The 16,358-nt window shown below is 45.1% G+C and overlaps 1 protein-coding gene across 1 annotated transcript in view; it reads right to left on the bottom strand.

The window, feature by feature from the left end:
• Positions 1–501: 501 nt before the first annotated feature.
• Positions 502–16,358, bottom strand: part of LOC137301220 (ephrin type-B receptor 2) — a 1,084,770-nt gene continuing 1,068,913 nt past the window's right edge. Inside the window, exon 16 of the mRNA XM_067970697.1 lies at positions 502–1,060. Within this exon, the coding sequence (XP_067826798.1) occupies positions 952–1,060 (109 nt within the window). The 3' untranslated portion in view covers positions 502–951. The remainder of the gene's footprint in view (positions 1,061–16,358) is intronic.

Raw genomic sequence — 16,358 nt, 5'->3', positions numbered from 1 at the left:
AGAATAGTAACTTCACTGAGGGCGAGGTACACGATGACATGGTTAGAACAGTAACCTCACTGAGGGCGAGGTACACGATGACATGGTTAGAATAGTAACCTCACTGAGTGCGAGGTACACGATGACATGGTTAGAATAGTAACTTCACTGAGGGCGAGGTACACGATGACATGGTTAGAATAGTAACTTCACTGAGGGCGAGGTACACGATGACATGGTTAGAATAGTAACCTCACTGAGGGCGAGGTACACGATGACATGGTTAGAATAGTGGCATCACTGAGTTGTTGAAGGTAGGAAAAACCGCAATCTTCAAAAGTCCTTATAAACAAATCACCTTCAGAGAAACAGCACCACTTTGCAGGTCCCATCTCATTAATAGTTGTCCAGGTCAGCTGTTGCAAAGTTTTGTTTACAGATCTTCAATAAGAAGAGTTTTTTTTTCTTATGTCACTTATATTGAAGGATCCAGCCTCAACATCTTTACTTTCCCAAATTCCTGAAGTTTTATTCTTGTAGATATACGGCAGTGAAATATTTTGAACTGTGTACTTCCAAATTGCACATTGAATTCATTACACACATTATTTTTCTGTTTTGTGTTTTTGTAGGGAAAAAAATAAAGATCATTGGGTACTCAGCCATATCTATATTATCACAGAAGGAGTCTGTGCATTTAAGCGATTCTGGGTTAGTTGTGTGGTTCCTGGGAAATTCTGGGTTAGTTGTGCATCTCTCTGTTCATTGAACCATTTTAAAGGGCTTTTCTGGTTAATACATCAAACTCATTTCACTTGACGCCTTTCCAATCTTTGTTGAAGTTCTCAGAAGGACTTTGCACTGTGAAGGTCCAGGTTGAAGTGTGTCAGTCTCACATCGGTTCCTGAATTAAGATTATTCAGGACTGCAGTATGGATGTATAGAAGGTCTTGCTGAAGACCACAGTCACTATCAGACTTCCACTGACTGAATTTGATTAATTTGTGCTTGCATCATTTGAATACTGTTCAAAATTTTCTTCTGATGTCCTGCCAAGGTAACACCAACCCGAAGGATATCCCTGAAGGAGAAAATAAGGCATTATGCAAGATTGTGAATCTATTGAATATTCAAGTGTTGCTTTCCATAACTTAGCATTCATTGAACTGCTGGATTAGTGCCCGAAGTTGGACTGGAAATTTCTAGGCCTTGAACTTTATTTTCCTATATTCATATATAAAAACTGAAGAACAATTCAAATGTCTCAAAAGATTTTCTACTTTTGGTTAAATTATTCAGTTCCAAAATCGAGGCAGAGGCGTATAATTACTTCTTCCAACACAGCAGGAATCAAAAATTGGATCTGAGACATTCTTGGTCCGAATAGCTCAGTCCATTATAGAATTATAGAATATAGAATCATGGTTACAGCATTGAAAGAGGGCATTCGCAAGAGCACTCAAGCTAGTCCCACTCCCCCGCTCTTTCCCCATAGCCCTGCAAATTTTTTCCCTTCAAGTGGTTATCCAATTCCCTTTGAAGGCAATGATTGAACCCCCTTGGGCAGTGCATTCCAGATCATAACCACTCGCTGTGTAAAAAAAAGTTTTTCCTCATGTCACCTTTGGTTCTTTTGCCAATCACCTTATATCTATGTCCTCTGGTTCTTGACCCTTCCGCCAATGGGAACAGTTTCTCTCTATCTACTCTGTCTAGACCCTTCATGATTTTGAACACCTCGATCAAATCTCCCCTTCACCTTCTCTGCTCTAAGGAGAACAACCCCAGCTTCTCCAGTCTATCCACACAACTGAAGTCCCTCATCCCTGGAATCATTCTAGTAAATCCTTTCTGCACCTAAGGCCTTCACATCCTTCCTAATGTGGGGGGCCCAGAATTGGACACAATACTCCAGTTGTGACCGAACCAGTGTTTTATAAAGGTTCATCAAAACTACTCTATGCCTCTGTTTATAAAGCCCAGGATCCCCTATGCTTTTTTAACCGCTTTCTCAACCTGCCCTGCCACCTTCAACGATTTGTGTACATATACCCCCAGATCTCTCTGTTACTGCACCCCCTTTTAGAATTGTGCCCTTTAGTTTATATTGTCTCTCCTCGTTCTTTCTACCAAAATGTATCACTTCGTACTTAAATTTCATCTGCCACGTGTCCACCCATTCCACCAGCCTGTCTATATCCTCTTGAAGTCTATCACTATCCTCCTCACTGTTCACTACACTTCCAAGTTTAGTGTCATCTGCAAATTTTGAAATTGTGCCCTGTACACCCAAGTCCAAGTCATTAATATATATCAAGAAAAGCAGTGGTCCCAGCACTGACCCCTGGGGAACACCACTGTACACCTCCCTCCAGTCTGAAAAACAACCGTTCACCACTACTCTCTGTTTCCTGTTGCTTAGCCAATTTCGTATCCATGCTACCACTGCCCCTTTTATTCCATGGGCTTCAACTTTGATGACAAACTTTGATGACAGTAACACTTTATCAAATGACTTTTGCAAGTGGCAAGTAATATTCGCGCCAGACAAGTGCCAGGCAATGACCATCTCCAACAAGACGTTACCATCGCCGAATCCCCCACCATCAACATCCTGGGGCTCACCATTGACCAGAAACTTAACTGGACCAGCCACAAAAATGCTGTGGCTACAAGAACAGGCGAGTGCCTCACCTCCTGACTCCCCAAAGCCTTTGCACCATTTACAAGGCACAAGTCAGGAGTGTGATGGAATACTCTCCACTTGCCTAGATGAGTGCAGCTCCAACAACACTCAGGAAGCTCGACACTATCCAGGACAAAGCAGCCGGCTTGATTGGCACCCCAACCACCACCCGAAATATTCACTCCCTTCACCACCGGCGCACTGTGGCTGCAGTGTGTACCATCCACAGGATGCACTGCAGCAACTCGCCAAGGCTTCTTCGACAGCACCTCCCAAACCCACGACCTTTGCCACCTAGAAGGACAAGGGCAGCAGGCACATGGGAACAACACCACCTGCACGTTCCCCTTCAAGTCACACACCATCCCGACTTGGAAATATATTACCGTTCTTTCATTGTCGCTGGGTCAAGATCGTGGAATTCCCTTCCTAACAGCACTGTAAGAGAACCTTCACCACATGGACTGCAGTGGTTCAAGAAGGCGGCTCACCACCACCTTCTCAAAGGCAATTAGGGATGGGCAATAAATGCTGGCCTCGCCAGAGACGCCCACATCCCATGAACAAATAAAAAAAGGTCCAAATATACTACATCAACTGTATTGCCCTCAACAACACCTTTTCTGTTACCTCATCAGAAAACTCAATCAAGTTAGTTAAATACAATTTGCCTTGAACAAGTCCGTGCTGGCTTTCCTTAATTAATCCACACTTGCCCAAGTGACTGTTAATTTTGTCTTGGATTATCGCTTCTAAAAGTTTCCCCACCACCGAGGTTAAACTGTAATTGCCGGGTTTATCCTTACACCCTATTTTGAACAAGGTTGTAACAATTGCAATTCTCCAGTCCTCTGGCACCACCCCCCTATCTAAGGATGATCTAAGGATGTTTGGAAGATTATGGCCAGTATCTCTACAACTTCACCCTTACAGCAACCTAAGATGCATCTCATCTGGACCGGGTGACTTATCTACTTTAAGTACAGCTAGCCTTTCTAGTACATCCTCTTTATCAATTTTTAGCCCATCCAGTGTCTCAACTACCTCTTTTTTTACTGTGACTTTGGCAGCATCTTCTTCCTTGGTAAAGACAGGTGCAAAGTTCTCATTTAGTACCTCGGCCATGCCCTCTGCCCACGCGTAGATCTCCTTTTTGTTCCCTAATCGGTCCCACCCCTCCTCTTACTACCTGTTTATTGTTTACATGCCTATAGAAGACTTTTGGATTCCCTTTTATGTTAGCAGCCAGTCTATTCTCATTCTCTCTCTTTGCCCCTCTTATTTCCTTTATCACATCCCTTCAGAACTTTCTACATTCAGCCTGGTTCTCACTTGTATTATCAACCTGACATCTGTCATACGCCCACTTTTTTCTGCTTCATCTTACTCTCTATCTCTTTCGTCATCCAGGGAGCTCTGGCTTTAGTTGCCCTGCCTTTCCTCCTCGTGGGAATGTACCTGGACGGTACCTGAACCATCTCCTCCTTAAAGGCCGCCCATTGTTCAATTACAGTTTTGCCTGCCAATCTTTGATTCCAATTTACCCGGCCAGATCTGTTCTCATCCCACTGAAATTGGCCCTCCTTCGATTGAGTATTTTTACTCTAGATTGCTCATTGTCCTTTTCCATAGCTAATCTGATCCTGATGATACGATGATCGCTGGTCCCTAAATGTTCCTCCATGGACACTTGCTCCACTTGGCCCACCTCATTCTCCAACCAGATCCAGCAATGCCTCCTTCCTCGTTGGGCCGGAAATGTACTGGTCAAGAAAGTTCTCCTGAACATACTTCAGAAATTACTCCCCCTCTTTGCCCCTTTATACTCACTATCCCAGTCTATATTAGGATAGTTGAAGTCCCCCGTTATCACTACGCTATGCTTCTTGCACCTCTCTGTAATTTCCCTGCAGATTTGCTCCTCTGTATCCTTCCCACTAGTTGGTGGCCTACAGAATACACCCAGTAGTGTAATGGCACCTCTATTGTTTCTTAACTCTAACCAAATAGATTCTGTCCTTGACCCCTCCAGGACATCCTCTCTCTCCAGCACTGCAATATTATCCTTAATCAATACTGCCACCCACTCCTTTCTTTCCTTCCCTATCTTTCCTGAACACTTTGTATCCAGGAATATTTAGTGCCCAATCCTGCCCTTTTTTGAGCCAGGTCTCCGTTATCGCCATGACATCCTATTCCCATGTGGCTATTTGCCCCTACAGCTCACCAACCTTGTTTACCACACTTTGTGTGTTTACACACATGCACTGCAAACCAATCTTAGACCTTCTTGTATTCTCTCTTAGTCTGATCCCACTTAATATCATACTATTTCTACTCTTGTGCTATCTGTCTCTCCCAATGCTTTGTGCACCTTGTGCTGAGTAACCAGAAGGGATTTATTTCAATATTAGTAATGAGGGCCTCGAAGTTACTCAGAGCTACTCCTGCTCTTGCTGTATCATCACTGGACAGGCAGTGAAAACTGTTTACACACACAAACTGCTGCATTTCTGGCTACTGAGCAGACGCAGCTCTGAGGAAATTCTGCCCGCATTTATGGCAATCTGGTGTTATGTAGCTCCTAAGAAAGAAGCATGGGTCTAGAAATTCGATCCTGCCTGAGAACGGGCGCACAGGGGCCAGGTCTTCACACACCTGTTCACGTGAGCACTTGGGGCAGGGCTAAACAAACCAGTTCACGTGGGCACACAGGGAGCAGGGCTACATACACCTGTTCACGTGGGCACACAGGGAGCAGGGCTACATACACCTGTTCACGTGGGCACACAGGGAGCAGGGCTACATACACCTGTTCACGTGGGCACACAGGGAGCAGGGCTACATACACCTGTTCACGTGGGCATAGGGATCACGTGAAATTGGTTCTGGGACCTCATTTTAATGGGTGAGATATGCAGTCAGCCCTACCCACGCTGCTATTGGCTGCTCCCAGGTGCTGGGAAATCGAGTGTTTCTGATGTTACTTAAAGGCACTTTACATCTCTTAAAGGGGAGGTGCACTCTGACTGCAGACAACAGGGGACTCTTGTGAAGAGAGAAATGGCTGCGAGGCCTGTAGATTGGGCTGCCAGGTTCTCCAATGTTGTTTTGGAGGCCCTTATTCAGGCAGTGAACTGGAGGAGGGAGATCCGGTCCCCCGGGCACCACAAAGCCCTCCAGGCAATGCCTCCTCAGGCAGTGAGAAGAGGTTAGTGAGGAGGTCAATGCCAGGAGCCCAGCTCCCAGGACATGGCTTTAATGCTGAAAAAAAGTTTGATGACCTCATTAGGGTTAGATCAAGGTAAGAATCCTATCTCTTACCTCATCTTTCTCTCCTCACACTTGAACCACCTCCAGTCCCACTGCTCACAAAACACCCCCCTCGCTTCCCTTCACTCTCCTCCAATCACTGCACCACACTTCACTCCACCTTCACCTCCTTCTCATATGCATCTCCTGCTCTCAGCACTATTGTAACCCTCACTGCTCCACACCTCACATCTTCCACACAAAATCCACAATATTCATTCATGATAGGCACAATCTCAAAACAGCTCCCAAGACTGTCTCAAACACACTCCCTTCTTTCTTGCAGTTGAAGGTCGCCCTCAACATGAGGCAGCAGATAGAGACCGGGGAAGCCATTCAAGGAGGACATGCTGGGCATCATGGACAAGCAGCACGTCATGGCTGTGGAGACTGTCAATGCTGGAGAAGACATCCTGCGGGGTTTCTTCACGTCATACCCCCTTTCTCCCTTCTTATTTCGACCTCACCCCACACACTATGCATGAAAAACTGCAGATGATTTCAGCAGCAGATCATCTCTCTCTGATCTCCCTTCACAATAAACGCTAACTCTGATTCCTTCCCTTCATTTCAGGTGCAGAAAATGTCAAGGCCCCTTTGCCGGGGTTGGGGGGGGGGTGGGGGCGGGGAGAGGGGGCTGCAATCCTGAAGAGACAGTTTCACTCAATTCTCCACATCTCCTGGCTCTTCATTTCCATGGAAATACCTCCTGCAGCCTCTGATGCTCTACCCTTCAAATAGCTTCTGGGCTTACCCTCCACACCTGCCTCTGAAACTGGACATCAGTTTGCTAATACTCCAAGCAGATTCCACCCTTATTCCACCAACATTATCAATTTTATCCCACCATGGGAGCTCTGGCTTTCAATTTGGACTCCCTCCTATTTTCTCCTCTCTATTCCCCATTTATTACCAGGACATATCTATCCCAATCTTCCTATGTAACCACACCTATGTAACTTGAGTTAACACTAGGGGTTATGGTAGTATAGTGGTGATGTTACTGGACTAGTAATCCAGTAGGTTGGAACTAACAACCTGGAGTTATAAGTTCATAATCCTGCCATGGCACCTGGGGAATTTAAATTCAATTAAATAAAATCTGGAATAAAAATAAAGCTAGTATCAGTAATGGTGGCCATAAAACTATCAGATTGTCATAAAAACCCATCTGGTTCACTAGAAGTCCTGAAGATGGTATGAAGACCCGTCTTCACATTGAGGACACCATCCCAACATGTTGTGTGGCCATCAGCAGTAGCAAAATTGTATTCCAGCACAATCTGTAACCTCATGGCCTGGTATATTCCTCACTCTACCATTACCAACAAGCCAGGGGATCAACCCTGGCTCAATGAGGAGTGTAGAAGAGCAGCAGCAGGCATACTTCTAAAAATGAGGTACCAACCTGGTGAAGCTACAACTCAGGACTACATGCATGCTAAACAGCGGAAGCAACATGGTATAAACAGAGCTAAGCAATTCCGCAACTCGCCAAGGCTTCTTCGACATGCACCTCCAAAACCTGTGTTCTCTACCACCTAGAAGGACAAGGGCAGTAGGCACATGGGAACAACACCACCTGCACGTTTCCCTGCAAGTCACACACCATCCCGACTTGGAAATATATCGCCGTTCCTTCATCATCACTGGGTTCAAAATCCTGGAACTCCCTACCTAACAGCACTGTGGGAGAACCTTCACCACACGGACTGCAGCGGTTCAAGAAGGCGGCTCACCACCACCTTCTCAAGGACAATTAGGGATGGGCAATAAATGCTGTCCTTGCCAGCCATGCCCTATATCCCTTGTATGAATAAAAAAAAAGTTTCCCTGTGTCCATTCACATGGGTGTTTTGGGAGCCACTCTGGACCTGAGCCCATCGCTTCTATTTCTGCTTTTTACTTCTTTTTTCTTATTCTCTCTTTGCCCTCCTGGGCCGCTCTCTTTGTCATCATATCTCCTTTAAATTTTCCCTTTTTTGGGTACTCTGCACCTCCCCCTCCCCCAAATCCCTACTTCTATCCTTCAGCAGTCCTCGATCTTCCTACTCTCCTGCTGCCGTCCCAGGCTTGACCCCCTCTTAGATAAGCCTACAGATTCCCTCTGTGCCTCTCTTGGCATCCTCCGAAGCGACCATCGAGGCACTTATGAGCAGCATCCTGTCCCATCCTATTCTCTCAACGACCTTCCCTCTCCACCCACATCCTCCTTCCCCCTCCCAATCCCACTTCCTTCTGTGTTCAACCCTGGAAAAAGCTCTCCCCAAGTCAATTACAACCGCACTTTCAAATTCCTAACTGTCCAGCCTTTGTCCCTTCATTCACCACAACATTTTTGCAGTTACCGATCTGCTCAATCACACCCTCACCTCCATCTTTGATGCCCTTGTCCCGATTAAAACTACTATTCTCTCTCAACCTGGTTGTTCTGTCTGGTACAGCCCTCATCTTATAGATTCACAGAATGAAAGAAAGGTTACAGCACGGAAGGAGGTCATTCGACCCATCGAGTCCATGCCGGCTCTATGCAAGAGCAATCTAGCTAGTGCCACTTCCCAGCCTTATCCCCGTAGCCGTGCAAATTTTTTCCTTTCAAGTACTTATCGAATTCCCTTTTGAAGGCCATGATTGAATCTGCCTCCACCACCCCCTCTGGCAGTGCATTCCAGATCATAATCACTCGCTGTGTAAAAAAGTTTTTCCTCATATCACCTTTGGTTATTTTGCCAATCACCTTAAATCTGTGCCCTCTGGTTCTTGACCCTTCGCCAATGGGAACGGTTTCTTTCAATCTACTCTGTCTAGACCCTTCATGATTTTGAATACCTCTATCAAATCTCCTCGCAGCCGTCTCTATATCAAGGAGAACAACCCTAGATTCTCCAGTCTATCAACGTAACTAAAGTCCCTCATCCCTGGAAGCATTCTAGTAAATCTCTTCTGCACCCTCTCTAAGGACTTCACATCGTTGCTAAAATACGGTGCCCAGAACCGGACACAATACTCCAGTTGTGGCCGAACCAGTGTTTTATGAAGGTTCGTCATGACGTCCTTGTCTCTATGCCTCTATTTATAAAGCCCAGGATCCCGTATGCTTTCTTAACCGCTTTCTCAACCTGCCCTGTCACCTTCAACGATTTGTGTACATATACCCCCAGATCTCTCTGTTCCTGTACAGCTTTTTGAATTGTGCCCTTTAGTTTATATTGTCTCTCCTCGTTCTTCCTACCGAAATGTATCACCTTGCTTTTCTCTGTGTTAAATTTCTGCGATAAATCTGCCACGTGTCCATCCATTCCACCAGCCTGTCTATGTCCTCTTGAAGTCTAGGCAAGACAGAGGGTCAGAGGGATCTTGGTGTGCAAGTTCACAGATCCCTGAAGGCGGCGGAACAGGTAGATAAGGTGGTAAAGAAGGCATATGGGATACTTGCCTTTATTAGCCGAGGCATAGAATATAAGAGCAAGGAGGTTATGATGGAGCTGTATAAAACACTGGTTAGGCCACAGCTGGAGTACTGTGTGCAGTTCTGGTCGCCACACTACAGGAAGGATGTGATCGCTTTGGAGAGGGTGCAGAGGAGATTCACCAGGATGTTACCAGGGCTGGAGCGCTTCAGCTATGAAGAGAGACTGGAAAGATTGGGTTTGTTTTCCTTGGAGCAGAGGAGGCTGAGGGGGGACATGATTGAGGTGTACAAAATTATGAGGGGCACAGATAGGATGGATACTAAGGAGCTTTTTCCCTTCGTTGAGGGTTCTATAACAAGGGGACATAGATTCAAGGTAAAAGGCGGGAGGTTTAGAGGGGATTTGAGAAAGAACTTTATCACCCAGAGGGTGGTTGGAGTCTGGAACTCACTGCCTGAAAGGGTTGTGGAGGCAGGAACCCTCACAACATTCAAGAAGCATTTGGATGAGCACTTGAAATGCCATAGCATACAAGGCTACGGACCAAATGCTGGAACATGGGATTAGAGTAGACAGGGCTGATGGCCGGCGCGGACACGATGGGCCGAAGGGCCTCTATCCGTGCTGTATAACTCTATGACTCTATGACTCTAAGACTATTCACTTCACTTCCAAGTTTGTGTCATCTGCAAATTTTGAAATTGTGCCCCGTACTCCCAAGTCCAAGTCATTAATATATATCAAGAAAAGCAGTGGTCCCAGCACTGACCCCTGGGGAACACCACTGTACACCTCCCTCCAGTCCGAAAAACAACCGTTCACCACTACTCTCTGTTTCTGGATGACAAGGAGCATACAGGGTAAGATAAGGCATAAAAGGGAAGCTTATGTCAGACACCAAAAACTCAATACTGCAGAAAGCCTGGAGGAGTATAGAAAGTGCAGGGGTAAAATTAAAAAGGAAATTCGGAAAGCAAAGAGAGGGCATGAAAAAATAATGGCAAGTAAAATTAAGGAAAACCCAAAAATGTTTTATAAACACATAAAGAACATGAGGACAACAAAGGAAAGAGTCGGGCCTATTAGAGACCAAAGAGGTAACCTATGTGTGGAGATGGAATACGTGGGTATGGTTCTTAATGAATACTTTGCATCTGTCTTCACAAAATTGGGGGACGATGCAGTGACTGTGGTTAAGGAGGAGGAGTGTGAGATATTGGATGGGATAAACTTAATGAGAGAGGAAATATAGAAACATAGAAAACAGGAGCAGGAGTAAGCCATTCGGCCCTTTGAGCCTGCTCCGCCATTCAATATGATCATGGCTGATCCTCTATCTCAATACCATATTCCCACTCACTCCCCATACCCCTTGATGCCTTTTGTGTCTAGAAATCTATCTAGCTCCATCTTAAATATATTCAGTGACTTGGCCTCCACAGCCTTCTGTGGTAGAGAATTCCACAGGTTCACCACCCTCTGAGTGAAGAAATTTCTCCTCATCTCAGTCCTAAATGTCCTAGCCCGTATCCTGAGACTGTGACCCCTAGTTCTGGGCCCCCCCAGCCAGGGGAAACATCCTCCCTGCATCCAGCCTGTCTAGCCCTGTCAGAATTTTATATGTTTCAATGAGATCCCCTCTCATTCTTCTAAACTCGGGTGAATACAGGCCGAGTCGACCCAATCTCTCCTCATACGACAGTCCTGCCATCCCGGGAATCAGTCTGGTGAACCTTCGCTGCACTCCCTCTATGGCAAGTATATCCTTTCTTAGGTAAGGAGAACAAAACTGCACACAATACTCCAGGTGTGGTCTCACCAAGGCCCTGTATAACTGCAGTGAGACATCCTTGCACCTGTACTCAAAACCTCTTGCAATGAAGGCCAACATACCATTTGCCTTCCTAACTGCTTGCTGCACCTGCATGTTTGCTTTCACTGACTGGTGTACAAGGACACCCAGGTTCCTTTGTACATCAATATTCCCCAATCTATCACCATTTAAATAATACTCTGCCATTCTGTTTTTCCTTCCGAACTGGATAACTTCACATTTATCCACATTATACTGCATCTGCCATGTATTTGCCCACTCATTCAACTTGTCTAAATTGCCTTGAAGCCTCTTTGCATCCTCCTCACAACTCACGATCCCACCTAGTTTTGTGTTATCAGCAAACTTGGAAATATTACATTTGGTTCCCTCATCCAAATCATTGATATATATTGTGAATAGCTGGGGCCCAAGCACTGATCCCTGCGGTACCCCACTAGTCACTGCCTGCCACCCCGAAAAAGGCCCATTTATTCCTATTCTCTGTTTCCTGTCTGTTAACCAATTCTCAATCCATGCCAGCATATTACCCCCAATCCCACGTACTTTAATTTTGCACACTATCCTTTTATGTGGGACTTTATCAAAGGTTTTCTGAAAATCCAAATAAACCACATCCACTGGTTCTCCCTTATCTATTCTACCAGTTACATCCTCAAAAATCTCCAGTAGGTTTGTCAAACATGATTTCCCTTTCATAAATCCATGTTGACTTTATCTTATCTTATCTAATCCCGTTGATATTTTCTAAGTGTCCTGTTATTACATCCTTTATAATAGGCCGAGATAGACTGAGTAATTACAGGCCAGTCAGTCTAACTTTGGTGGTGGGCAAATTATTGGAATCAATGCTGAGGGATAGGATAAATCGCCATTTAGAAAGGCACGGGTTAATCAAGGAAAGTCGGCATGGATTTGTTAAGGGAAGGTCGTGTCTGACTAACTTGATTGAATTTTTTGAGGAGGTAACAAGGAGGGTTGATGAGGGTAATGCATTTAATGTCGTCTACGTGGATTTTAGCAAGGCTTTTGACAAGGTCCCACATGGCAGAGTGGTCAAAAAAGTAAAGGCCCATGGGATCCAAGGGAAAATGGCAAGTTGGATCCAAAATTGGCTCAGTGGCAGGAAGCATAGGGTTATGGTTGACGGGTGATTTTGTGACTGGAAGGCTGTTTCCAGTGGGGTCCCGCAAGGCTCAGTCCCTTGCTTTTTGTGGTATATATTAATGATTTGGACTTGAATGTGGGGGCCTTGATCAAAAACTTTGAAGATGATACAAAGATTGGCCGTGTGGTTGATAGTGAGGAGGAAAGCTGTTGACTGCAGGAAGATATCAATGGACTGGTCAGATGGGAGGAAAATTGGCAAATGGAATTCAATCTGGAGAAGTGTGAGTTAATGCAGTTGGGAAGGGCAAACAAGGCACTGGAGTACACAATAAATGGGGGGATTCTGAGAGGTGTAGAGGAACAAAGGGACCTTGGAGTGCATGTCCACAGATCCCTGAAGGTAGCAGGACAGGTCGATAAGGTGGTTAAAAAGTCATATGGGATACTTTCCTTTATTAGCCGAGGCATAGAATATAAGAGCAGGAAGGTTATGCTAGAACTGTATACAACATTGGTTAGGTATAGCTTGAGTACTGCGTACAGTTCTGGTCACCACATTACAGGAAAAATAGAGAGAGTACAGAGGAAATTTACATGAATGTTGCCAGGTCTGGAGAATTTTAGCTATGAGGAAAGATTGGATAGGCAGGGGTTCTTTTCTTTGGAACAAAGGAGGCTGAGGGGAGATTTAATTGAGGTATATAAAATTATGATGGGACTAGATAGAGTGGACAGGGAAGGCTGATTTCCCTTAGCAGAGGGGTCAGTGAGCAAGGGCACAAGTTTAAAGTAATTGGTAGAAGGATTAGAGGGGAGCTGAGGGGGATTATTTTCACCCAGAGGGTGGTGAGGGTCTGGAACTCACTGCCTGAAAGGATGGTAGAGGCAGAAACCCTCACCTCATTTCAAAAGTATTTGGATGTGCACCTGAAGTGCTGTAAACTACAAGGCTACGGACCAAGTGCTGGAAAGTGGGATTAAGCTGTTTCTCGGCCGCCACGGACATGATGGGCCAAATGGCCTCCTTCTGTGCTGTAACTTTCTATGATTCTATGAGTAGATCTCCTTCTTGGTCCATAATTGGCCCCACCCCTCCTCTTACTACACATTTATTGTTTACATGCCTATAGAAGACTTTTGGATTCCTTTTGTTGTTGGCTTGTAGTCTATTCTCATACTCTCTCTTTGCTCCTCTTATTTCCTTTCTCATTTCCCCGCTGAACTTTCTATATTCAGCCTGGTTCCCACTTGTGTTATCAACCTGACATCTGTCATACGCCCCTTTTTCCTGCTTCATTTTACTCTCTATCTCTCTTGTCATCCAGGGAGCTCTGGCTTTAGTTGCCCTACCCTTCTCCCTCGTGGGAATGTACCTAGACTGTACCCGAACCATGTTCTCTTTAAAGGCCGCCCATTGTTTGATTACAGTTTTGCCTGCCAATCTTTGATTCCAATGTACCCGGGCCAGATCTTTTCTCATCCCACTGAAATTGTCCCTCCTATAATTGAATATTTTTACTTTGGAGTGGTCCGTGTCCTTTTCCATAGCTAATCTAAACCTTATGATAATATGATCACTGTTCCCTAAATATTCCCCCACTGACACTTGCTCCACTTGACCCACCTCATTCCCCTGAACCAGATCCAGCAATGCCTCCTTCCTCATTGGGCCGGAAACGTACTGGTCAAGAAAGTTCTCCTCAATACACTTCAAAAATTCCTCCCCCTCTTTGCCCCTTATATCATTACTATCCCAGGACAATTGAAGTCCCCAGTTATCACTACTCTATGCTTCTTGCACCTCTCTGTAATTTCCCTGCAAATTTGCTCCTCTTTCTCCTTCCCACTAGTTGGTGGCCTATAGAATACACCCAGTAGTGTAATGGCACCTCTACTGTTTCTTAACTCTAACCAAATAGGTTCTGTCCTTGACCCCTCCAGGACATCCTCTCTCTCCAGCACTGCAATATTCTCCTTAATCAATATTGCCACCCCCCACTTTCTTTCCTTCCCTATCTTTCCTGAACACCTTGTATCCAGGAATATTTAGTACACAATTCTGCCCTTTTTTGAGCCAGATCTCCGTTATAGCCACAACATCATATTCCCATGTGGCTAATTGCACCTGCAGCTCGCCAACCTTATTTAACAGTGTAGGAGAATTGTAAACAATTTTACAACACCAAGTTATAGTCCAACAATTTTATTTGAAATCTACAAGCTTTCGGAGGCTTCCTCCTTCCTCAGGTAAATGTCCATTTCCATTTACCTGAGGAAGGAGGAAGCCTCCGAAAGCTTGTAGATTTCAAATAAAATCGTTGGACTATAACTTGGTGTTGTAAAATTGTTTACAATTGTCAACCCCAGTCCATCACCGGCATCTCCACATCAGTGTAGGAGAAGGGAGATGAGGAAATAGTGACAAAGCCTATCAGTGATAGAACTCGCGAAGGTCTTGAAACCGTGTGTGGTGAGACGATCACAAGGAAGGGATTGTTGATATGCACATGGAAAGTGAGGCTGCAGGAGGTAGCAAGACAACAAAATTAGTTGAGGTGAGGAGACTGAGAAACAGATCCAAAAATGAAATGACAAGGGAAACAAAGAGAACAAGGTGTGCGAACGTAAACAAATTATGAAGAGAGCTTACTGATCACTATCACAGAGCTTACTATCATTCTTATGATCAATAATTTTTGTGTCAAGATGTAATCAATTCATAGATAATTCACATAACAGATATATTCAGAGAACTAATGACATCACAACTCACTACCTGGAAGGAAAGAAGTCAGGCACAGGTACACGCCAAATCTGGGCTGACTGCTTACTGAGTGCGTTTTATTGCAATAATCAAAATAAATTCTACAGAAATTAAGGAGTTTGACATTCTAGAATGATCCTATTTAATTTCCCACAGCATTACACGGTCTCTGAATCCTGCAATCTGCTTCTTGAGGTGGCCGCGACATCGACTCCACCAGGAATCACAGCTAATTTTAAAAATGCTTGCATGAAACCTGGAAAATTCTTCATCAGGGGAGGGGGGGGATGGTGGGGGGGTGGTTGCTGAGTAGAGGGAGTCCCTCTGAGGATGCAGCTTGCAGCTGCAGCATTTAAAGCTAGACCGCTCTTAAACAGAAGGTGAAGACATGGCTCCAAAAGGAACCAATAAGAGTTGAGCAGCAAACTTCTCAGGTAGTAACCAGAATCAGGTGGAAGCAGTTGAGTGGCAACTCCTTTAAATCGCAGGAGACTCCTCCAGTGCAGGAAGAGGTTTAATGGCATCAGAAGGTCAGGAAAGGTAGGAGAGAATGCAGCAAGCTACCATTCATATATTGTAGACACATTACAGACTACAGAGTGATGCTAAGCTGAAAAGTGTAGTCACAAACTTAAGGGTACAAAGCTGTGAACTAAATCAGCCGTACAAAGTCCTTCACATGGATACAATATATCACTGGAGAATCCTACAATCATACATGTCCTTTATAGAATTACTTTCTCTATTGGGAACTCCAAAAGGGAAGAGATATGAGTTCTCTAACAGTTGTCAAATAAAACAGTCTGTGACTGAAAGTAACAACCATCCTATTCTCATGCACGAGGTAACTGCGCAGATTCCCATGAACAAGCCACAGGGCAAGGAACCAGGTATTTGGATGCCGATTGTTGGTTGTGGGGACCACTGCGGAGGGGTACGTACCTTCCGTAGTGGGCGCCCATCACTGAGATACAAATTCTTCCCAAGACCTTGCAAACTTTGGCAAAAGCAAAGGCAGTGCCAGGGGCTCCAGGCAGGTACTTCTGCCCGGATACATTCACGATAAATGTCCAGCCCCAGGATCCTTAATAGCCACCTGGACCAGCAGTAGGCCCTGAACTAAAGATGGCATCTCCGACAGTGCAGCACTCCCTTGGTACTGACCCTCTGACAGTGCAGCACTCCCTCAGTACTGACCATCTGACAGTGCAGCACTCCCTCAGTACTGACCCTCTGACAGTGCAGCACTCCCTCAGTACT

Source organism: Heptranchias perlo, chromosome 32 (assembly GCF_035084215.1).
Source record: "Heptranchias perlo isolate sHepPer1 chromosome 32, sHepPer1.hap1, whole genome shotgun sequence".
Classification (NCBI taxonomy): domain Eukaryota; kingdom Metazoa; phylum Chordata; class Chondrichthyes; order Hexanchiformes; family Hexanchidae; genus Heptranchias; species Heptranchias perlo.
Note: the sequence above shows the minus strand (reverse complement) of the source record. Positions and strands in the feature narration are given on the sequence as shown.